Genomic DNA, 26075 nt, shown 5'->3' on the forward strand with positions numbered 1-26075 from the left:
TCTCAGGTTCATTCCCAGGTCAGTCCTAAGATTTTTATCACTTTTGGCAATGTTGGTAATGTGAAAAATGAGAAGTTCCACCATTGTTCAGAATCTAAATTAAACTACAAACCCTTCTGTAACTGGCTGGGTGAACCAGTTCAAAGATCAAAGGAAAGCAATAGCATAGCACCTTGCACAGTAAAGCACTATGATGTTCACATCAACCTCCAAGTTGTTGATACTTTTACTGCACATGCAAACTCATGTTCTGCCACAACAGCAGTCTGCCATAACAGCCAACATTAAGATGAATTTGATGATCAGGTGCTTCATTCAGATACTTCTACTTTAGTCTTAGTGACAACATATGACATAATACTCGAGATCCTCTGCAACAGTTATTTAGATATACATAACAAGTATTGTACAACACAGTGTTAACATGTATGGAAAAGTGCACAATAGTAGGCTAGAAATGAATATATTGAGGTAAGGTATGTAACACAGACTAATGTCAATGTCAGACCATGTTCTCACAAGTTCACCTCAAGACTACATCATTGTCTTGGCATCACTGTCAAAATGGCATTTCACTTTCTAGGTATGGAAGTTTCCCTTACTGATTTAAAATTCAAGACAACAGAGTCACGTTGTTAACTTTTGAATATTAAGCTGTTACCCATACCTCACATACTCAATTAAGTATACAAAGGTTTGGATTACAGGACGTGTATATCTCTGTCTAAATAATATCTTTTTCACTATACTTTAACCAAAAAGGAACAAAATGATCAAGTAACACCAAGAATTGTTTAAAATTTATGAATTTTATCTGTTGTCATTACATAATATTAATATTAAAATTACAACAAGTAACAAGAACTTTCTTTCTCAATAGCAATCTTAAACAAGTCTATTACTAGTGCATGCACAAAGCTGTATGCAAAACATACAAATACAATACAGGCTCAAATACATTTTTCAACAATGTTTCTCTTAAAAATGCATGTCTAGAGATCACTGGATCCAGATAAAGTCTTTCATTTTATTTAAAAAATTAAAGCTAGTTTATTATGAGCTTATTGCATTTTTAACATTTTAATATTATCTTAACTGCCATTCCAAAATCTATGGAAAAATTCTCATAACACTGGTATCAAATGAAAGTTTGTCACTAGTACATTAATCCTAAAAATTTATCTGAAGATACTAAGTGACAAATCATTTCACAATCTTAAGTGAATAAGAAAAAAAGGAAAATCACTGAGGTACTAAATTAGAAACAAAATAATTCTGATATATAGAACAATAATTGCTTTACTGAGTCATCAACCGACATACTTCTTGTGGCATTGGCACATGGCAAAATAATGAACCAAGTGATTTTAAAACAAACTACTTCAAACTATGGAATAGCCACAACGCATTCAGAAAATTACAATAATAAGCATATGTATATAATATTGGTCAACGTGTGATCTCAAGGTCCCATAATTGAGAAGAGCACATTACGAGTACTGACAATTTCATTATGTATAATATAGAATGGCTTATGGCTCTACAGCCAGTCATGTTTATGGGAATGCCATATGTTAGTCACTTTTCTGCCAGCACTTTTTAATATGAAAATAAAGGCAACAAAATCCAACAACTTGGGCAAGAACAATCTCATGAATGTCATTCCAAGTAATTTAGTTTTAGACAACAAAAGAAATGCCGCAAGTTGATAATATTTTATTGCAGAACATTATCTGGTAATCTTCGCAATGTTTAAATCCATATTATTAGATTTATGTAGTATAAGTGTGTATAAAATAAAGTTTCCACAGAAATGGCAGTGACTCAGGCTGGCTATTATCAACATTTGCAATGACAACTTTACAGCCAATGGGAAATATGATTCGATGCTTTTTTGAGGCACTTCTGTGGGGGAAAAATAGGTAACTCAGAGCATTACACAGAGATTTCAAGTGGTAGAAAAACTTTTCTATTCTAAGTTACAAAAGCATACAATTTGGATCAAGCATGAATAATTCATATCCTTATCGGCCACATGTATGTTGTATACAAGAGAGATACTGTCACTTATTACAATCTCACTCTCTTGTAACCAACAGTCTTATCAGGCTCCAAAGCCCTTGTGAAAAGAATGATTGAAAGGTGATGAAAGAATGCAGCATTAAAAGAAGGAAAATGCTATTTGAAGAATGGAATGAAGCACAGAAAAACAGCATTTTGAATACCATAAAATACATGCACAAACATGAAACAGCGGTAAGTAGTAACAGGAAATAAATGGAAAACATGTTTGTATACAAAAACATGTTTCTATACAAAATAGAGCAGTTTGCTCTTGCAATGAAAGTGTGCGCAAAATACTAGACATATTAGAAAGAACAGTCAATTCGAAATTGTACTTTCATTGCATGATGCAATATTAATCTTATTGCCTGCTGAAATGCTGCATATGTCTTAACAATTCTAAAACCTCAATCTTTTCTTGAATAGAGCAACTGAATAAATCCCTGGGGAAAAGCTACCACAATAATTATTCTCCTTTACTTAGTCTGGGGAGGTAGGGTGGGGGAGAGGAAAGCAGGAGGGGGGGGGGGGAGGGGAGAGGAGAGGAGACAATGCTTTCTGCCATACAATGGTATAATGTAGTGTATCAAACAGTACAAGATCCACCTTAGCAGGGATATACAGAGCACCGAGGAAGTTTTATGCGGCAAGGCATAATATAGTCTTCCCTGGTGTATCAAATATGTCTACAATTCCTTCCAATAGTCTCACAGGTCTACCACAAAATTCACTGATCTCTTTTTACAGTGTCAGTAATTTAACAGGCAAATTTCAGAAGAAAAATCACAAAAGTGTCATAACACAATTACATTAAAGTACCAAATCATCTTTGAAAATATCAGCTGTCTTAGAATTTTTGTTCAAACAAGGGGGGGGGGGGGGCCTTAAGCAGTAGGTTAACAGTCTCAGCTAATAATATTTATACTGTCTATTAGTTTTCCACAAAGTTTCTTCAGTTTTCTGAAATTCTAAACACTGCTTCAGTGAATTTTAACCCTTTCATTTCTACAATCGAAATGAACTTTCATTACTAAATATTTATTATCAATAACAAATTTCAACCTCAAGTTAATCTAGTCTCATTCATGCAGTCCAGGTAAAAACTATTACTGCCAACACTATATCACATATGGAAAGACTAATGAATGAAACTTGTTATGTTTCGCAAATGTGGGAATATCAAACAGATTATGCAGTCCGTCACATACTCTACACGTTACAAATCTGAGGTACCTTAGTTATCACAACAGAGATTCACAACCTACAATATGTATTTCTGTTTAGAAAATTCTTGTTTTTGTTCTGAGAAATACAAGTTCAAAGCAATTTTCATATTCATACGCAAGTAAGCTGTAATACACATTAAAGGCTCTCATCTGCAATGCCTCTGCAAGTATAAGACTAAATGCCAAAGGCTGAATAATTTTAAAGCTTTCTGATCTCTAACAAATCCTTGGTCAAATAAAAGCAAACATTACTTATGTAAAACACAAAGGGTGGTGCAAGTTCCTGAGTTTTCAATATAAGCTATAATGTGGGAAACACAGTCAGTGTGCTGCTTCATAAAGTATTTCTTGTTATCCTTTAATTCAAACATTTTCTCATGAACTAGCAGGCTTTTTAAAATGGCACAAATGACTAGAATAAGAATATTAGCAAATATTTTTAGTGTAATTAGCAACAGTAAAGCCCAGGAGCTTGTAAGTTTATTTCCTTTGACACTGATAGTGACATGGAATCGAAGATGGGGATAATACCATCCACACAACAACATACATTAGATGTAAATACATGTACACCCATCCTTTAACAAAAATCAACAAGGAAGTGCATAAAGTCTTTCACAATGAACTCTAATACCTCCTTGTCAACCAGTAATATCTATCAGTAATAATAATTTATCCTTCTTATTTAAGACAATAATAATACTTAAAAATGGCAATAATATGTTAACTGTGATGCCTCTCATGGGAAAGGTTAAATAACAACACAGTTACAGCAAGCAATGAACATAGAGGTGGAAAAAAATTTACATAATAACCATTCTTGCACAAAGAAATGTGCCTTTCTACAGTAATAAATTATGCTTAAATAGGTAAAATACTGATGGTGTGGAACAAATATGGCCATAATTGGGGATAATGCTAAAATAGTAACACAAATGACATCAGCCAGAATCCAGCATGGAAGCAAGTCTCCTTATCTGATTATGGATATCTGAAATGTCTTCTCTGTTGCACAGTGTCATCATTGCAGAAGGTACACCATTTTCCACTAAATGCTTCTTTATCAGCTCTAAAAGAAAAGAAATAACAAACTAAGTTCAGAAGTTGCATTAACAAGATGAGCTACTTACTTCAGTCAACTTCACTGATAAACAACCATGGTGGTTTCAGATAAACATAGTGTTTCTACTGTGTTCTTTTTCCAGTCACAAGATTACAAATTTCACAATGTGGGAAAACAGGAATAAGTCAGGAAAAAGTTAGTACTAAGCACGGATAAAGGAAAAATAACAAACTAAAATACAAGGAGTCAATTATTACATCAGTATAAGACATTACAATTGTTAAGGTACTGCCATAAAAACATTATCCCAGTTGCAGTGAGAAATGAAAATTAATTTGTAAGAAATATCACAAATATAGTAAATTTGGTGCAATGAGTTTTATAACCATATTGACCACAGAGTATGTGAAGAAAGATAAAGAGGAAAACTATGCAATTTTTTCTAGAAAAATGGGGAACATGGAAGTTTACTTGAAGAAAAGGAACACAAATTTCTATACAGATCAGTCTGTAGAGGCAGATGAAATTATTATAAAACCATAATATTCAAGAGATATACATTAATCAGACAAGGTACTTGACAAATGAAATTTATTAGAAAAAGGGGGGAAAATGGATGAGGAATAAAAAGGAAGTAGTTGCAAACAGCAGCATGGTCACAGGTAAGATCAAAAGGAAAATGTGAATCTGAAGGAGAAAACAGGAGGGAACAGGATATCAAAATGACAAAAGACGATCACTTGAAAGAGGATACAGACAGATGGTGAATGATGGTACAGGCAAGTAGTTACAAGTAAGAGAGCTGAAACACAGAACTGAAATAATTGTAACATATGGCTACTATAACACACTTACGTGTCACTGTGGGCTATTTGTCTAAACCACATTTCTCACATGTGATTTTGCTTATGGAAATAATTTATAGAGGAATCATTGGAAGTCTCAGAGCTAAAGCAAACCATATGGAAATTTTTCCTGGATCATAAATTGCATGTATTCACTGAGGTACGTTATATCTTTTTTTTTTCACTTATTTGGTTTAGCAAAGATCTAAATTCATAATTATGACTATAATACAGTAAATGAGGATCAAAGTTTAACAAAATGAGTGATTTTGCCATTTATTAGTATACTGTTATTTTTATAAGCAGGACTGGAAATGTTTCAAAACAGCTGAATGTTAAAAACTGAACCCAAAACTTAAAACAAGATAGAACAAAAATGTGACAAAAGATAAAGGACACTACCTGACACAGAAAGCTGCTCCAACAGTGTCATAAGATTCAGAATGACTTCTCGTGCCAGGGAGCTGCCGCTGCCGGTGAGTAAGCGTGCCACAGCAGGACCGATGCCTGCACTTTCTATGCGCTCTGCTGCTTCTGATATGTGCCTCACTGATGAGGCCACCAATGCCAGTGCCAGAAGTGCCTCATTCTGCATAACAGTGTGTTCTGCAGTCACCATAGCAATAAGGCAAGGCAAAGCACCTGCTGCAACCATAGTCTGCAATACTTTCTGATCCCTGCAGAAAGTGACACCAACTGTAATACCAGACAGTACAACTAAAAACTACAAATAATACTAAAAAAACTAAATCCAGAGTCCTGCTGGGCACAATCTTCTGTAGCCATCAAAAAATTGAAAGTTCTGGACAGAGTAACAACAATATTACGAAAAGGACAGATTTCTACTCACCACTTATGGGAGGCACAGAATTGCAAACATGCACATGGTCACTGCCTCCAGCCACTATGGCCCCTACTTTAGCAGTCTTTTTATTGTGACTGTCTGTGACTCAATGTTTCCTCTCTGTACTAATGTAGCCATCTAATTCATCATATATTAAGAGACAGAAATCATATGGTAACCAGTAATTTAAGTGAGCCACCTTTTACAGGGTGTCTACATGGACAAGGAAAAATAATTCCCGGATTTCCCGGTTGAAAATACACTTTCTCACGGATGAAAATACACTTTTTCCGTGTTATGTGATAGTATACTATTTCTCGGCACTTATCAATCCTTTTACGGTTTATGGTTTTATACACCGGCATAGAATTTCCCAGCACTTTAGAAAATGAAACTCAGGGGGCAAAAACACATTTTGGAAAGATCTTTGATGTGCAGCAACATACACACTGCATATTTTCGTGTTACGAAGGTATAAATTCGAATTTCGCCAAACACCGCATGTTACTTTCCGAAACATTAAAATCGAGATTGCAACGCGCTTTTGTAAGCCAGTCACAGCTCATGTCACCTGATCTCACCAGCTGATGACAGCATTTGAGACGTGATGTAGTCAGCCAATAGCAAGATCACTCTTAAGTAGCGCGAACCCACAAATAACAAAAATTAATGGCTTAAATTAATATACAATTGTTGCTACAAGAAAAGCAAAGCTATCACTTATAATATTGGTCTCTAAGATTAATAAGCTGCAAGAGAAGCTAAGCTTCCACACATATTGTTGATCTTTTTTGCGCGTCATGCATCACATAAATGTGTCAGTAAAATTTTTTAATAACGACGTAAATGTCTGATCTTCTGGGCTCGAAATTCTTCATATGGTCGTCCCCAAAGAGTTGATTTTTAAATGAGAGTCAAACGCTCTGTGATTTAAGAACTTCATCGTACACTCTCTCACATAGTTTATCTTACATAAAAGGAAATTTACTTTGAAAGTAACGCTTTTCAAAGCAATACTCGCAATATTTTTCCGTGACCTATTAGAAAGGTACGTTTCAGGAGTTGCCAGAGAGCGCCAGATAACAGGCGTCACTGCACTTGTGCAGCTACGATGACGCAGGAAGCCCACATGTTTGTACATGTGAAACATTAAAAGATCTTGCATTAAAACGAATCTAATGTAAAAAACTGTCATGTCACACTCATTGGAGGCAATTTGTTGTTAAGAAGCACTGCACAGTCTTCCTAAAGCCTTTGACACACTTTGCTGTTGGCAAACGCTTGTATGAACACTGTGTTTTGTTGTATATGGCGCATTTTCTTTGCAACTTAAGTTTTATTTTCCTTTTTTTCCTCTCGTTCATGTTTTGTTGCTGCACTATTATTCTGCAGAGGCGGGATATAGTAAATTTTTTTGTTAGAGTATTTGTTCTTACCAGTCAAAATCACAAAAATTTAAATGAAAACTAAAACAATGAAAAATTCCCAGAAGTCAAAAAGATTCCCGGGTTTTTCCCGGTTTTCTCCCGGATGAAAAAATTCCCGGGTTTTTCCCGGATCTCCCGGTTGTCCCGGGATGTAGACACCCTGTTTTAGGTTTTTACAAATGACTATTAATAGGAGCCATTGCAATGTGACAGACAGTTTTGTAAAATTTTCACTCATTATTGTTAAAACAACGGCACCTCACAAATGGTCAAATAATTCAGTTACAGTGTGCATTTAAAGAAACAGTTGTGAAATAATGGAAATTTCAAATGTAGTTTTCACTGATTTACAATTTTCGTAACAACCTATCAACAACAATGACTCTTATTGCTTCATTCAACTTTTGGTAATTGTCTAATTGCTTATTCAACTTTTATCAATGAATCACATACTGAAAAATCTGTTTCCAATTGGTTTCCATAATTTCATTGTGGACACTTCATCGGTGATTAATTTCGTGACTAAATCAGTTTTAGTTTAAAACAATATCTATAAGTAGCTAATTGAAGGGCATTGGTGTGCCTTACTACAAGACAGAAGCATCCTACAGAAGACAGTAGTACATTCGAGATTGCACGAACTCCGTGAACATTTAACTCTGATCTGTCTGTATGTTTGCTCCTCAAAGGTAAAGTGGTTGTTTGCATGCATAAAACTGATTAAGGTGAGCGAGATGGTTGTCATAGGTTAGGAATCAGGTGGGTACTGGTTGAGGTAATGTTCAGCAGCAAACAAACTGTGTATATGGGATGTGTGGGGTACGTTAGTATAGTGGGAGTTGGCATCAATTTTGACAAGCAAGTTGTGCAGTGATAGTATTGACAGGCACAGATTTCAGACGATCTAGGAAATGGCTTGTGTCTTTTATGTAGGAGGGGGTCGTTGTACTATACCTTACAAGTGCTGATCGACTAAGGCAAATATATGTTCAGGTGCACAGCCATTGGAACCAAGATGGCTCCTTCCTGTGCTCACCTTTTCATGGGTTACGTGGAGGGAGCATCCCAGGGATCCATTAGCCTTCACCCCTAGTTTGGTTTAGATACACTGATTACACCTTTGCCATATTGAGTGATGGTGAGACTGACCTCTTAAAATTTTTGGAATCTCTAAACACATTCTCCCAATTCAGTTTCATGGTCCTAGCCCAAATCCCATGTCACTTTCCTTGATGTTGACCTATCGTCATTGAGGATTAGCTACATACTTCTATTCACATTAAATCTACTAACAACTAACAGCACTTACATTTTGACAGTTGCCATAAGTCCATATAAAAAGTTCCATCCCATACAGCCATAGCATTCAAGGCGAATGTATTTGTTCAGATGCAGACTCTTTACAGCAATACACCATCATTCCCACCCCATCTTAGTCCAGAAGCAGATTTCCTGGGTCATCACATCCAATCCTCATCTGCTGATCCCTCCAAAAAACAACTTAGGCATACAATTCTCATCATCAATACTATACTGGTTCTGAATTTTTTAACCAGGTACTTCAGCAAATCTATAACTTACTAAAATCTTGTCCTGAGATGACATTTTTTGCCCACCACACCTAGAATAACTTTTGTTGCACCCTCCCCCAAAAATCTTTTTTCAAAATGTCACAACAGAATGACCTTAGAACTTTGTGCCGTATAGTAATTTCCCCATTTTCGAGATATGTATTCTAGGTACTCAATAAGTTGACCACTGGAAACTGTGCTGTCACAACTCTGTACAACACTGCGAAATCCAACATCACAAATACAGAGTTGCAGCAAAAGCATTTTGCAGGATTTCAGTTAAAACTTTTCCTGCAGTAGGAGGCTTTAGTATTGTTTCACACGAGTACTGGAACCATTTAATTTTGATTTTAAGATAGGAACCTTTTATCACTGGCTTTTTTGTTTTTTCTTTCCCTTTTCTCTACAGTTTGCTAGGGAAAATAAAGGCTGCAAGACTGGCATGGCTATGCGGATCATTCACTATGAATTTGAGGGCAGAAACTAAACCTCCAATGTCACTTGTAATAGAATGTGTAGTGGTTATTAATTGCTTTCCATTAAACTTTTTATCTTTTTCTTCCCCTGTCTTTTGAAAGAGATGACACAATGGGATCTCTAGGAATTCACATCTGATAAACAGAAAAACTGTGATTTTGTTGTGACGGATTCAGCCGTTAGCCTCTTTCCACAATCGTACTTCCAGGTAGAGCACTCAACTGGGTCGATCTCTACTGAGTCAACATCATCGATCACTGGAGTTTTCAATTCTCTAACAAGGATGTCGGAAAGATCAGTGACTGTGTTGCCCTGAATTGCTTCTTTGCTTCATCATGACGTATATACCTTACAACTTTAATTTATTGGTTCCTCCTTTTCTCTAGGAACAATGGTTATTGTTTTGTCCAAGCTGGATGGTTATTTGAGTAATAATTATATTCTTCTGGGAATGTTCAGACAGAGGAGAGAGGGAGGAAGATTAGGGTCCTGTCATTCACAACAAGCTTGGAATCGGGGGAATATGAGCAAGAAAATTCGGCATGTTCTTTCTGAAGGAACTATCGCAACATTTGTCCCAAATGGTTTAAGAAAATATGCAAGTTCAAGGATGCTTTACTTTTACCAAGTCACTTGAACATTGCATTTGAAAGGAGTTTTCCCAAATTTCTAGCACTTTTAGCATATTGGCTATGGGACATATGGTCACGAGGCATATAAAACTTGCCTCTCTTTATTAAGGTAACAACTACAACAACAACTACTACTACTACTACTACTACTACAGTAGGTAGCTAAGAAGAGAGCCTGTGAGGTGTGAGGCAGAGAGCAGGGAAACAGTCCTTCCCCTTGCTCCCATCCATTCTATGGCTGCCAAGGGTCTATATTACTGGTCACCCTGAAAATATAGCTTATATGTTCATTGTCTGCTTTCTTGAGCTTCATTGTTCAACATTTTTGGTTTGCCTGTCTGTTTCATTTTTTACGTACAGCTCCAGTGAGAAAGAGGAAAATTCTGGTGGACGTGAATGCAAACATAAAATCTGCACTGTAAGCACGAAACAAAGGAGAAAACTCTACCACTGGTGATGTTTTAACCAATTAATATAAACCATGTGTAGTGTGGAAATTTGCATTTCAGCAGCTGCATGCAAATTAGCAGTATTAATTATTGTTCCAGCAGCCGTACACACAAACAGACGTGAGCTCTACCATCCTGCAGTCTTAACAGCCTACCTAAATCACTGAGGGTGTTTTAAAGGTCAATATATGGGTCGTATTTACGTCCCACAATAACACAGGTGGAGCCATGTGCAATTGGATACATCTAATAGAATGGATAAGCCTAATGCAACTAGGGTTCAGTAGGTACTTTAGAGAATGCCTGACAGTAACTTTTTTTGCTTCAACAGTCATACACCCCTGAGCTTGCAATTCATCTCAAGTTTTGTGCAATATTCAGCAGCAATGAGGTCGAGATCAATAGCCACAAATTATTTTTCTGTTATGTGTGTGTGGTAGTCAGCTGTGTTCTAAATAAAAAACTTATATACCATTTACCATGATTAAAACTGTTGGGGAAAAAATGCAATTACGAGGGTCACTCCAAAAGAAATGCACACTATTTTTTGTAAAAATACAGTTTTCATACTGCACATGTGAAAGTTTTACAGTGTGTAGATACATCCTTCCCGCTTGTTTTCAAACTTAGTTCAACCTGTTCCCGTGAGTGGCGTCGTCACAGCATGTCTTCAAGATTGCTGCTACACTTGACGTTCGTCAGAAGCAACGTACATAAGGTGTGCCCAATACTCATCAAGCAGTGAAGGGGAAAAATAAATGAGAAAGAACACTATCAAGTAGAGTGAAATTATATTGACATGAAATTATCAATATTTGCAAGCTGTGGAGCACCACAAGTACAAGACAAGGGGATGTCCCTAATACTGGTGACATAAAATTTTCTTGTTCGCCATCCTGAAGATATTTGTAGTCCAACTCCTATGACAACTTTAATTCAAGTCTTTCTGAAGTTATTGGCCATAATTAGAGCTGCCTCGAAAAATTATAAAATCCAAAATAAAATTCCAAGGCTGCTTCTGCGATTTGAGATTAGAAGTGGAATGAGAGAAAATCAAGAGGCTTCTCTATTACTACTACTGTTCTCAAAAATAATAAGATATACTATATTGGGATTGTGTGGGCTTAAGTCAACCAAAACACAGTTGTGTGAAATTGAGAAAAACTGTTTATTTTGTATAATAATTTTATATGGGCATCTTTAATGGTATTGTTATATAATATGACTCAAATGTGATTTTCAGGCTGGAAACTGAATTTCTAATGTTATATTTTGGTAATCAACTCAGGGTGACTATGCAGACAAGAAAGAAGAAGTTCCTGGGTTTTTCCCTCGGGTGAAAATACACTATACACTGGATGAGAGTACTTTTTTTTGTGTTAATTGACAATATACTTTCCCATGGAGCTGTAAAATTTGTCAACAAAACCCGTGGGGGGAGGGGGGGCGGCAGCGATGGAGATGAATCCCACCAAATACAGCACATTTACTTCCAAAGCATGAAATCGAGACAGACATGCTTTTGTCAGCCAATCATAACTCGTGTCATATAATCTCGCCAGCCAGTGACAGCATATATTCAGAGTGATGTAGTGATCGCAACTTGATTGTTAAAATAACATGAACATACAATTAGGAAAACTTAATGGTTTAAATTTAGATACATTCAGCATAGCTGCAAGAAAAGATAAGCTTTCACATATAAATATTGGTTGTCACTTTTTTTTATTTGTCCAAGGGTGTGGTTAGGCAGAATCCTAAGAGCAGAGCTCAAACTGCTGCTGCTGAATATTTCTGATAAGCAGGATTGTAAATTTCAGTGTTGTGCACCGAACATCTTGTTGGTTACCTGACCAAATACATGTTCCATCAGGCAATTCGACTTTTCCATAGGAAAGCCAATTACATGTGAAATTGCTCAAGAACTCATCACATACCTTTTTTAAGGATAACTATACATTTTTCCATCATTATTGCATAAGTTTTTATCTATGAAAGAACTAAAAGAAATATGAAAAACTAACTATGAAGTTTGGTCTTTTTTAGTGTGTGTTACCCTTTAAGACATATCAAACACAAATGCTCCTGTAAAATATTAAATTGTGGCATAAATGGCTGGTCCTCTGGGCCCAATTTTTTTCTAAGTGACTAGTCCTCAAAGTGGTAAGTAAGTTTTGGATGAGAGTCAAATACTTCATGATTTAAGAAATTTGTCACACATTCTCACACATAATTCACCTTGTGTAAAAGGGAACTTACTTCGAAAGTAATACTTCTCAAACTGCCACTCACAATATTTTCCCACAACCTTTTAGAAATGTACACAGTTGCGACATCACACTCATTGAAAGCAATTTGTTGTTACAAAGTACTGCAGAGTCCTTGTCCTAAAGCATTTTGAAACATTTTGCTGTCAGCAGTCACTTGTGTGTACACTATATTTTGTTGTTGTAAATGGTGTACTTTCTTTGCAACTAAAGTTTTATTTTGATGTTATTCTCTCATTTACATTTTATTGCTTCAGGATTATTCTGCAGTAGTGAGATAAAGTAAAATTCTTTGTTGGAGTGTCAGTTCTTACCAGACAAATTACAAAAGATGTAACAGATAACTAAAACAATGAAAAAGTCCCAGAATTCTAAAAAATCCTTCATGTTCTTCCATATTTTTCCCGGATGAAAAAATTCCCAGGTTTCTCCTGGATTTCCAAGTTGTCCTGTGGCAAGTAAACCCTGTAATTATTACACCTGGAAACTGATACCTTAAAAAAAATTACCCACATATAATAAGATAATGAAATCACACACTCCTTTTTTTCACATTATCATCATCTCAACTGTACACAATACTAATGCATCATTCTACAACAATAACCAGTGTTTGACACTTCATTCATTAGTTGTCTCGCTTGTCATTCCTCATAAACAACTTCAGAATTTCCTCACAGAATGATAGGTGTTCATCCTTAGCTATATTTAGCTTTTCTGGCACAGTCAAAGCATCACATCAGCGACCTGCACATAAAGTGTGACTGATCAATCCTTGACCATTTTACAAGTTGTAATACAACCTTTCCTTGTATTATCAAATCCAGAATGCGAAAAAGTTCTGATAGAAAATATCACCTTCCCTTGTCTACCAAGTTTCTCCAAAAATGTTGGTCTTCCTGTAGTGCGGCTGCCACCATGACGAAGTCTTCTATTTCATTAGCAACAATCTCTCTAATGAGAAATTTACTTGGTTTTGAACCCGTAAGAATCATCCCTGCAGTGTCATGCACCATAAAAAAATCCATCCTGTTTCCTTAAATCTATCCTGTTTCCATAATGCCAAAATCCCTATCAGAGAGTAAAATGTGTGTGCCCTCTCACTAGTGAATTTTGTTCAATCTCCCAAAACCAGTTGAGTACACTCTTTTTATTCTGAGCTGAGAAGTTCTCTCCCCCCCCCCCTCCCCCCATGAACCATGGACCTTGCCGTTGGTGGGGAGGCTTGCGTGCCTCAGCGATACAGATAGCCGTACCGTAGGTACAACCACAACAGAGGGGTATCTGTTGAGAGGCCAGACAAACGTGTGGTTCCTGAAGAGGGGCAGCAGCCTCTTCAGTAGTTGCAAGGGCAACAGTCTAGATGATTGACTGATCTGGCCTTGTAACAATAACCAAAACGGCCTGGTACTGCGAACGGCTGAAAGCAAGGGGAAACTACGGCCGTAATTTTTCCCGAGGGCATGCAGCTTTACTGTATGATTAAATGATGATGGCGTCCTCTTGGGTAAAATATTTTGGAGGTAAAATAGTCCCCCATTCGGATCTCCGGGCGGGGACTACTCAAGAGGATGTCGTTATCAGGAGAAAGAAAACTGGCATTCTACGGATCGGAGCGTGGAATGTCAGATCCCTTAATCGGGCAGGTAGGTTAGAAAATTTAAAAAGGGAAATGGATAGGTTAAAGTTAGATATAGTGGGAATTAGTGAAGTTCGGTGGCAGGAGGAACAAGACTTCTGGTCAGGTGACTACAGTGTTATAAACACAAAATCAAATAGGGGTAATGCACGAGTAGGTTTAATAATGAATAGGAAAATATGAATGCGGGTAAGCTACTACAAACAGCATAGTGAACGCATTATTGTGGCCAAGATAGATACAAAGCCCACACCTACTACAGTAGTACAGGTTTATATGCCAACTAGCTCTACAGATGATGAAGAAATTGAAGAAATGTATGATGAGATAAAAGAAATTTTTCAGATAGTGAAGGGAGACGAAAATTTAATAGTTATGGGTGACTGGAATTCGAGTGTAGGAAAAGGGAGAGAAGGAAACGTAGTAGGTGAATATGGGTTGGGGCTAAGAAATGAAAGAGGAAGCCGCCTCGTAGAATTTTGCACAGAGCACAACTGAATCATAGCTAACACTTGGTTTAAGAATCATGAAAGAAGGTTGTATACATGGAAGAACCCTGGAGATACTAAAAGGTATCAGATAGATTATATAATGGTAAGACAGAGATTTAGGAACCAGGTTTTAAATTGTAAGACATTTCCAGGGGCAGATGTGGACTCTGACCACAATCTATTGGTTATGACCTGTAGATTAAAACTGAAGAAACTGCAAAAAGGTGGCAATTTAAGGAGATGGGACCTGGATAAACTGAAAGAACCAGAGGTTGTACAGAGTTTCAGGGAAAGCATAAGGGAACAACTGACAGGAATGGGGGAAAGAAATACAGTAGAAGAAGAATGGGTAGCTTTGAGGGATGAAGTAGTGAAGGCAGCAGAGGATCAAGTAGGTAAAAAGACGAGGGCTAGTAGAAATCCTTGGGTAACAGAAGAAATATTGAACTTAATTGATGAAAGGAGAAAATATAAAAATGCAGTAAATGAAGCAAGCAAAAAGGAATGCAAACGTCTCACAAGTGAGATCCACAGGAAGTGCAACGTAGCTAGGCAGGGATGGCTAGAGGTCAAATGTAAGGATGTAGAGGCATGTATCACTAGGTATGATATAGATACTGACTACAGATAAATTAAAGAGACCGTTGGAGAAAAGAGAACCACTTATATGAATATCAAGAACTCAGATGGAAAAATGGTTCTAAGCAAAGAATGGAAAGCAAAAAGGGGGGAGTAGTAAATAGAGGGTCTACACACGGGCGATGTACTTGAGGACAATAATGTGGAAGTTAGAGGATGTACATGAAGATGAAATGGGAGATATGATACGGCACGAAGAGTTTCACAGAGCACGGAAAGACCTGAGTCGAAACAAGGCCCACGGAGTAGACAACATTCCATTGGAACAACTAACGGCCTTGGGAGAGCCAGTCCTGACTAAACTCTACCATCTGGTGAGCAAGATGTATGAAACAGGCGAAATACCCTCAGACTTCAAGAAGAATATAATAATTCCAATCCCAAAGAAAGCAACTGTTGACAGATGTGAAAATTACCGAACAATCAGTTTAATAAGCCACAGCTGCAAAATACTAACACGAATTCTTTACAGACGAATGAAAAAACTAGTAGAAGCCGACCTCGGGGAAGATCAGTTTGGATTCCGTAGAAATACTGGAACATGTGAACAATACTGACCTTATGACTTAACTTAGAAGAAAGATTAAGGGAAGGCAAACGTACGTTTCTAGCATTTGTAGACTTAGAGAAAGCTTTTGACAATGTTGACTGGAATACTCTCTTTCAAATTCTAAAGGTGGCAGGGGTAAAATACAGGGAGCGAAAGGCTATTTACAATTTGTACAGAAACCAGATGGCAGTTATAAGAGTCAAGGGACATGAAAGGGAAGCAGTGGTTGGGAAGGGAGTAAGACAGGGTTGTAGCCTCTCCCCGATGTTATTCAATCTGTATATTGAGCAAGCAGTAAAGGAAACAAAAGAAAAATTCGGAGTAGGTATTAAAATCCATGGAGAAGAAATAAAAACTTTGAGGTTCACCGATGACATTGTAATTCTGTCAGAGACAGCAAAGGACTTGGAAGAGCAGTTGAGTGGAATGGACAGTGTCTTGAAAGGAGGATATAAGATGAACATCAACAAAAGCAAAACGAGTATAATGGAATGTAGTCGAATTAAGTCGGGTGATGCTGAGGGAATTAGGTTAGGAAATGAGACACTTAAAGTAGTAAAGGAGTTTTGCTATTTGGGGAGCAAAAAAACTGATGATGGTCGAAGTAGAGAGGATATAAAATGTAGACTGGCAATGGCAAGGAAAGCGTTTCTGAATAAGAGAAATTTGTTAACATCGAGTATAGATTTAAGTGTCAGGAAGTCGTTTCTGAAAGTATTTGTATGGAGTGTAGCCATGTATGGAAGTGAAACAAAATGTGGTGCTACAGAAGAATGCTGAAGATTAGATGGGTAGATCACATAACTAATGAGGAAGTATTGAATAGGATTGGGGAGAAGAGAAGTTTGTGGCACAACTTGACCAGAAGAAGGGATCGGTTGGTAGGACATGTTCTGAGGCATCAAGGAATCACCAATTTAGTATTGGAGGGCAGCGTGGAGGGTAAAAATTGTAGAGGGAGACCAAGAAATGAATACACTAAGCAGATTCAGAAGGATGTAGGTTGCAGTAGGTACTGGGAGATGAAGCAGCTTGCACAGGATAGAGTGGCATGGAGAGCTGCATCAAACCAGTCTCTGGACTGAAGATCACAACAACAACGAGAAGTTCTCCAAGAACAGACAAAATTTGGAGTATTACTTTTGTGTGCTCTAAAAAGCACTCATCGTATTACAAATAATCAGAAAACACTACTGCCAACCTACAATGCAATGCATGGATAACACTGTACAACAGTTGCAGCATATTATTTTCCTTGAGGACACTACTGGTAACACTATCTAGAAAGTAGAAAATATTAAATGGCATGCATAATCATCAGTGCATCTACCTACGCATTATTTTCAAAGGGGGCATGAGTTACAACTTATGCCTCTTTGCTTTTAAAAGGGCACAAGTCACTAATGCCTCTACAAAAATAACATTGTTTTTCAAAATCCTGTAGAATCTTCACTGAGGGATTGGTAACTCATTTTTAATATCAGTTTGTGCAGTTACAAATGTAATATCTGAAGCAGTAGCAAACACCAAATTACAGACTGATGCCCTTTTAAAAATACATGATTGATTTATGCATTTGACACTCTCACCGAACACAAACTACGGAATGGGCTAAATGATGGCTGAGAGAGGAATGTCAGTCCTCTCAACCCCTCACTTTTCCTTCTACTATAGCTAACAATAGGAAGGCTTTCACTCAGTCCAGCTAGATCCACAATTGAGTGCACACTGTCGCCACAGTGTCATTTCTGTATATGGATGCTTTACTTGACAAAAATGTGCTTCATACATGCTGCTGTCAGATGTGGGTACCGCTTTGTTGCAATCAATCAGCTGCTTGTGTGTTTGCTGTATGGTAATGTTTGCTAACTATTATCCTGCAGGGTCATCAAAATATGCAAAGCTAATATTTACACCCAACAAATTTAATTATCATCATGAGCAGATGAATAGTGATGTGCTTAATATGGTTTAGAGAAGGGTCACAGATAACGCACATTATCATAAAAAAAAAAGAGACAACTTCTAATTACAATACACAGAAGAAAGAAATTGTGCAGTGGCTAGAAAGAAGAATAACTCAATTTAGTAAAATTTCTTAAAAGGCTACTGTAATTTGGGCCTGCTGTACGAAAGTAGTGACATAGGAAGTAGTCAGGCACAGTAAGCATCCTTATAACTAGTTCGAATTTAATTAAATAGCAGCAGAAATGGGCCATTATGTTGTAAAGCCTCCCCTCTACCTTGGCCAGTAAAAACTAATAGACAATATATATGAGACTAAGTGAAATGCAAGAGAGTCACGTTCAGAAACTGCATGGCCAGAATTATAGACATGCAGAATTTACTTCAATGACTCATTGATAGTGTACATATTGAAGACTGGGTTGAGTGTGTAAGCCATGCTAAACGAAGAAAATTTTGTAGAAGACACTCTCATTGCTTCTAATGACTGCTCAGATGCCGAACTGCCAGATACGCTCAGATCTTCATGAACAGAACTGTTAAAAACAATAAACTACAGCAAATTTTATGTTTCTGATTCCTTTTTTTTCCCCAAATTTGCAAACGCTACTCCCTCCCTTTTCTTGCTTTACAGATTTTTCCCCTTTCGTCTCTTCCCTCAACACATCATCACTACATGACCGAACAGCTGTTGGACATCTACACATACACATTTGTCGACTTCAGTTGCCGATAGCACAGAAGAAGACTCACTATTTTATGATTTGTACCAAGGTTATGACAAACAAGCAGTGCTATTGAATTCTTAAATGCTCACATAATCAACAATGAAATTACTTTATAAGTAGAAATTCAAACAACAGTACATTAAACTTGGAAATACTCAAGAATGGAGCTTTGGCCGCTTTTTCATTGCAATATTTCCAGACATTTTCTTCATGTGTTGTTCCACAATCATAACAAATGCTTTAAAAGAAGTCACTGTCCATTTCTAGATGTAAAATCTTTACTGCAATGTGCTATTAGCTAATTTTGATTAAAATGTTTTTTTTTCCAATGAAAACTTTGTGATTCATTATGCACAGCCTATCCTTATATCAGACAGCATTTTGTGCATTACTGTTCACTGTCAAAGTTTGGCTCAACATGTGCAGGAACACACCATAAGACTTGCGATTTCTGACAACAGAGGTCTCCCCTGCAGTTATCATTTTTGTTGCTTCCTAGCATAAAGTGTTGTGGTATCTCCACAAGTGATTTACTTACCTACTATTTTTAATAAGCCAAGCAAGAAGCCTGTTGGCTTCACCCTGAACACCAGGGTGGTCCTCTGTTGCACACCAAGAAACTAGTCTCCTAACGAGCTCTGGTTGTCCACCCAGTTCACAAGCTGCTGCTACTGCAAAGGAAATTTTAGGCCTGATTCACTGTTCCAAAAAATTTCATCAGTCATGTAAGAAAACATTTTTCATAAATATTGCTCAAATTAAATTATGTAAATTCAGTGCAGTGAGTGCAACCTAGCATTACATGATAGATTGAGATTTAATTCTGATACGGCAGATTAGTGACTATGATCACCATCAGTAAAATCAAACTGAAACATAAACTTTTGTGTGTGTGTGTCTGTGTCACAATTAGGGTGACAGAATATGTAACTAACTTAACAGTATGCACCAAAGTGAAGGGAAGCATTCACTACTCTCTGCATACAGACAGGAAATGAATATTAGAAAATATTCTTTGCATGTATTAGTACAAATATTTCATGGATACTCTGTAAATTTATGTAAAGATTTTGGGTTTCCAGCCACGTGGCAGTGTTGAGATACTGCGGTGTTTCGATGAGCATCTATTCACACTCTTTTTGATGAGAAAACAAAAACTGAAAATCTAAGTAATATGAGTAACCATAAATTCATATAAAAGTCATTAACCATTTGCAAGATCTTGAAACATATGCTGCAGGAACTTCCAGAAACAACTGAAGAGCTCAGAACTTCAGGAGGGTGGTCCTTAACCAAGGACACAACACCATTTTATTGCAAGGATTGCCCAGAAAATAATACCCTACCTTCTTTTTCCTTTGGCAGTTATTTATTTCACACAAAGAAAATTACATACGTAAAAGAATGATGTTTTATCCCCACACCCGATTTTTCCATGTAATCTCCTTCCACAGAGACACGAAGGTCTTTATGGTCTTTCAGTTCCAGTTCTTGTTCTGCTCAGGAAGACATTCCTAACTGTGTGAATCGCTTTGCCATCATCCTCGAAATGGCCCAGACAAGGGGATTCCAGAATGAGCTATGTCAGGGCTGTAGGATGGATAGGGTAACACTGTCCAATCTTGCTTCACAATGTGTTCAGGAAGTCTCAAACCTGTGTGATGTCTAGCATTATTGTATCGAATCAAAGCATATCCTGGATCGTTATGGTGCGGAAGTTGCTGGAAACGCTTCTTGAGTGTGGTTAACGCATTCACATGTGCCTCCGAATTAATGTTACTGCTCCTTGGCATTGCATCAATATGTACCACACCCTCAAAGTCTTAAAACACAGTCATCGTGATGCCATCAGCAGAAGCACTCACTCTGATTTTTTTTCTCCTGTGAAGAGTGAGGATGATGCCATTCAAACACCTGTCTTCTTGTTTTGGGCTCAAAATGATGAATCCAAGTTCCATCACTGGTCACAAACCGGGATAAGAAGGCTTCTCCTCAGCTTCAAAACTTGCAACAACAAATGGTTCTTTTCTATCAAATTTGTGTTCCATCACAAAACACATTGCCAAGTACCTGAGAATGCAGATAATCACACTCACAGTTCCTTTGGCAACTGACAGCAGAAGCAACACCACCACCACCATCACAACCACCACCACCAAGTCTTAACGCATCATCTGTTGCAAATGAGAACTTGTACACTGCAGCATGACTGGTGTGACAGCCGTGCATGATCTCCCTGCTTGCTTCAAATCATAAAGGTCCACCAGACCACCTTCTGTTGGCCTCAAGCTCTGTGTCCATCGACCAACTGTACTACAGTGTCTTTCTCCACAGCAAGGAATTCAATGCCTACACACTGCTTGTAATGTACATCACTTATGGACACCACTTTGCAACATTGCCAGAACTGCACTATCTGTCAGCGGGAACAGAAATTTCGCACGCACTCTGAGAACTTCAAAGAATTTGTACCTAACATTTTGCATTTGCAACATTGTTGTCAAATGAGTAAAAAATGTGCGGACATTACTTTCAGACAACCTTTGTACAGGTAGGTAATATGATTAAATTGTGTTTGAAAAATTAAGTAGATACATGTGGGGCAGGATTCATTTACTCCTACAGCTATTACGGAGTAATACATCTACTCAGCAACACTGCCGTTATCTTTAATCCTGTTAAATTTGCTGTTTGCCAACCTACCTCATTACTACCTTTTCTTTATTGTCCGCCTTTTTTACATAATACCACACACCCACTAACACAGAATTTACTTCTTACCCAACAACTGCACAGACAGACCAACACTAACCTTGACCGTCGACAACCATTCGTAAAGTACCCAACAGTTTGAAAACAACAGGGAACGTTGGGATCTCAAGCATAGGTATCACAGCGTCAACAAGACCATCAGACAGCACTGCTGCTTTATTCTGGGCTGGAATCACCAAGTTCCTGCAACATAAGAATTCACCACTTGGCAACTGTTGCAAGGGAAGTATGAAGTTTATTTAACACAGTGGTAAATTATAATAATAATGGAAAATAACAGATAAAGCAATACATTAAATAAGGGAAAGGCTGCACCGGCAAGACATCTTGTCATGGCCACAGTAGTGTGTGTTTGGGTATCTGTGTGTATGTGTATGTGAAAGTGTGTACTGTTGCTATAAAAAGAGCTAGTGCTAGGAAACTAATGTGAATGCTGTTTTCTGTTGTGTTTCTGTGCACTGAACATTAATTCATTATAGGTGAGTGGTTGGCTTCGACTTATTTTACTAAGTGGTAACTTACATTCACGACAAAGTATTTCTGTATATTGATATAATAGAGGGAAACATTCCACGTGGGAAAAATATATCTAAAAAGAAAGATGATGAGACTTACCAAACAAAAGCGCTGGCAGGTCGATAGACACGCAAACATACACACAAAATTCAAGTTTTCGCAACAAACGGTTGCTTCGTCAGGAAAGAGGGAAGGAGAGGGAAAGAGGAAAGGATGTGCGTTTTAAGGGAGAGGGTAAGGAGTCATTCCAATCCCGGGAGCAGAAAGACTTACCTTAGGGGGAAAAAAGGACAGGTATACACTCGCACACACACACACATATCCATCCGCATAGGTATATGCGGATGGATGTGCGCGCGCGCGCGCGAGTGTATACCTGTCCCTTTTTCCCCCTAAGGTCCTTACCCTCTCCCTTAAAACCCACATCCTTTTGTCTTTCCCTCTCCTTCCCTCTTTCCTGACGAAGCAACCGTTTGTTGTGAAAGCTTGAATTTTGTGTGTATGTTTGTGTGTCTATCGACCTGCCAGCGCTTTTGTTTGGTAAGTCTCATCATCTTTCTTTTTAGATATATTTCTGTATATTCCTTGAAATATATTCTGATTACTAAAAGAAATGAAATAACACACCACTGGAAGAAACATTTGCAATTATTTTTACTTGTAGCCACAAACCGACAAAAGGGCATTTAGTATTATTCCGTTTCAGTAATAAAAAAACAAAGCTTTACCTGAGTGCACTGAGAAGTGCATGCTGCAGTCTGATATCACCATCAGGAGTATTGTTTCTTTTCAGTAGAGCCAGGAGCTTCTTGCTAACACCAGCTTCAACCATCTGGATGCAATGTTTGTCTAAGACAAAAGGTAGGAGTAAGACATTTATTTATTTAAACAATGGAAACTCCAGGCTGGAATATAAACAATAGTAAAAAACTTCCTTCTTAAATTTAGCATTATAATGAAAGCACTTCATAACAATTTACTAACATCAGCACTTCACAAAATTTGACGAAATAATACATAAAATCAGAATGAGCCACAGCTTACCAACTCGTACAAGAATCCTGAAGTCTTAGGCACTGTGGGTATTTATGTAAAGAAATTTAATTTTGTTGCTACAAATATTTTGAAGGTTGTTACTTTCGAAGAAGAGAAATACTGAAAGGGAGGGGGGGAGGGAGGGACGAGCTAGAAGACTAGTCTTTATTTTTACTAGCGCAGAAGTTTTGACGTCAGTATTTATCTCTGCACCTGCAAAGCATGCCTGTGTGGTTCTGCTTCTAATCGATGACAAAAGTTGGTTACAGATTTACAGATTTGGTTACAGATTTTCAGAACTTCCATTTGCTTTGCACTCAACTGTAAGCCACAGGCAGTTTCATGGATCCCAGAAACTGGAAAAAATGTGTGGCTTAGATATGGTAGTCCCTGCACACATTGCCAGACAGCTCTTACCCCACCCGTGCACAGCTATCCCTTCCCCTTCCCCATCCCTATCCCTTCCCCTTCCCCATCCCCATCCCTCCCCTACAAGATTGCTGCTTCTGTTCTATGTGACAGTTGAATTCCAGTCTGAGCTAAAAGAGGTGTGTGTGTGTGTGTGTGTGTGTGTGTGTGTGTGTGTGTGTGTGTGTGTGTGCACAAGGGTGGGATCAAAAGCTAATGTGTAAGTGTCTTTTAGTTGTGCCTGTCTGCAACTTAACTTATCATCTTTCTTTTTAAATTTATTATTTATTTAGTTACATATCTTGCATGGCTTCATGAATATGATTACTGTTTGCAAACATGATACATGGGGATCCTAGTTGTTACATGTAATAATTATAACAATCAAACATAGCAATCAAAATTCAGTAAATTCTTTACACACATTAGTATTACAGTGATCATTAGTTTACCATGTACCATAAATCCTAATTATTATAAAATCATTTTATTTATTTATAAAGACACTTGAAACAACATATGTCCTAATTATTATACAATCATTTCATTTATTTATAAAGACACTTGAAACAACATATGTTTAACTTACAATAATTTTCAGGGAATCTTGCACATTTTTATGCCATATCAGCCCATTCCTGTACAGGTTTTAATCCATCATTTTCTTGTTCTTTGTCTAGAGTAGGTGCATTTGGATCTGGTGTTGTGGTCATGTATATCACAACATTTACTTACTTTAGTTTTCTGACAGACAAAGAATGTAATTAACTGACTGAAGTACAAGGAGTAGACTGAGTACACATTTGTGTTGTATGAACACTTCACAAAAAGATTCTCTAAAGCCTACTCCATGTATTATATTTCTGCTCTTTTTCATAGCAACAACACTTTGTTAAGATGTATATCTGCAACACCATCCCATAATTCTATGCAGACGCTAAGACAGGGAAGAGATTTTATATTTACATCACTGATATTTCGCAGTCCACCTTACAGCGGATGGTGGAGGATACCTCATACCACTAATAGTCATTTGCTTTCCAGTTCCACTCACAAATAGAACAAGGGAAAAACAACTGTCTATATGCTTCCATATGAGTCCTAATTTCTCGTGTCTTATCTTTGTGGTCCCTAGAGGCAATGTATGTTGCAGGAACAGAACCATTCTGCAATCAGCTTCAAATGCCAGTTTTCCACATTTTCCAAAATTTTCCACAAAAAGAATGTCGCCTTCCCTCCAGAGATTCCCACTTGAGTTCCTGAAGCATCTGCGTAAGACCTGCATGTTATTCGAATTTACCAGTAACAAATCTAGCAGCCCACCTCTGAATTGCTTTGATGCCTTCCTGGTATGGATCATGAACACTCAAGAATATGTCACACTGGTGTCCTATTTGTGGTCTCCTTTACAAATGAACCACACTTTCCTAGAATTCTCTCAATAAACTGAAGTCAACCATTTGCCTTTCCTACCACAATCATCACATGCTTGTTCTGTTTCATATTACTTTGCAATGTTGCACCTAGATATTTAAATGATGTGACTGTGTCAAGCAGGACATGAAAAATGCTGCCTCCAAACATTAAGGGCTTGTTTTCCTACTCATCCACATTAACTTACATTTTCTACATTTAGCTCTAGCTGCCATTCACCACACCAACTAGAAATTTTGTCAAAGTCATTTTGTATCCTCCTACAGTCACTCAACTTGACACCTTACTGTACACCACAGCACCATCAGCAAACAACTGTAGATTGCTGCCCATCCTGTCTGAAAAAATCATTTAGGTATATAGAGAATAACATCAGTCCTATCACACTTTCCTGGGGCACTCCTAACGATACCCTTGCCTCTGACTAACACTCAACATTGAGGAAAATATACTGGGTTCTATCAATTAGGAAGTCTTTGAGCTCATATCTTCTTTAACAGCCTGCAGTGGGGCACCATGTCAAACGCTTTCTGGATATCTGCAAATATGCAACCTGCCAGTTGCCCTCCATCCACAGTTCCACATTACACCATGTGAGAAGACAGCCAGCTTAGCTTGGCACAAGTGATCCTTTCTAAAATCACAATGATTCGTGGACATAGGCTTCTTCATCTCAAAAAAAGTTGTTACATTCAAACTGAAAATATGTTCAAGGATTCTGCAGCAAACTGATGTTATGGATGTTAGTCTGTAATTTTGTGGGTCTGTTCTTTTGCCCATCTTATACAGACAAATCACCTGCACCTTTCTCCAGCACTTTGCACTGGCTGAGAGATTTGTGATAAATGGGGGCCAATGCCATAGAGTACTCTTTGAAAAACCGAATTGGGATTCCATTCAGACCTGGTAACTTATTTGTTGTCAACTCCTTCATATGTTTCTCTACGCCAGGGATGCTTATTACTATGTCGTCCATACGGGAGTCTATTTTATGGTTAAACGACAGTATGTTTGTACAATACTCGTGCATGAA

The 26075-nt window shown here is 37.6% G+C and overlaps 1 protein-coding gene across 1 annotated transcript in view; it reads right to left on the reverse strand.

Moving 5' to 3' along the window:
* Positions 1-329: 329 nt before the first annotated feature.
* LOC126100551 (GTPase-GDP dissociation stimulator vimar) overlaps positions 330-26075 on the reverse strand; it is an 87205-nt gene continuing 61459 nt past the window's right edge. The window contains exons 9-13 of the mRNA XM_049911169.1: positions 22894-23014; positions 21690-21832; positions 19416-19548; positions 5601-5875; positions 330-4359 (exon numbers count right to left, since the gene is read on the reverse strand). Of these exons, the coding sequence (XP_049767126.1) occupies positions 4232-4359; positions 5601-5875; positions 19416-19548; positions 21690-21832; positions 22894-23014 (800 nt within the window). The 3' untranslated portion in view covers positions 330-4231. The remainder of the gene's footprint in view (positions 4360-5600; positions 5876-19415; positions 19549-21689; positions 21833-22893; positions 23015-26075) is intronic.

Source organism: Schistocerca cancellata, chromosome 9 (genome assembly GCF_023864275.1).
Source record: "Schistocerca cancellata isolate TAMUIC-IGC-003103 chromosome 9, iqSchCanc2.1, whole genome shotgun sequence".
In the NCBI taxonomy this organism is placed as follows: domain Eukaryota; kingdom Metazoa; phylum Arthropoda; class Insecta; order Orthoptera; family Acrididae; genus Schistocerca; species Schistocerca cancellata.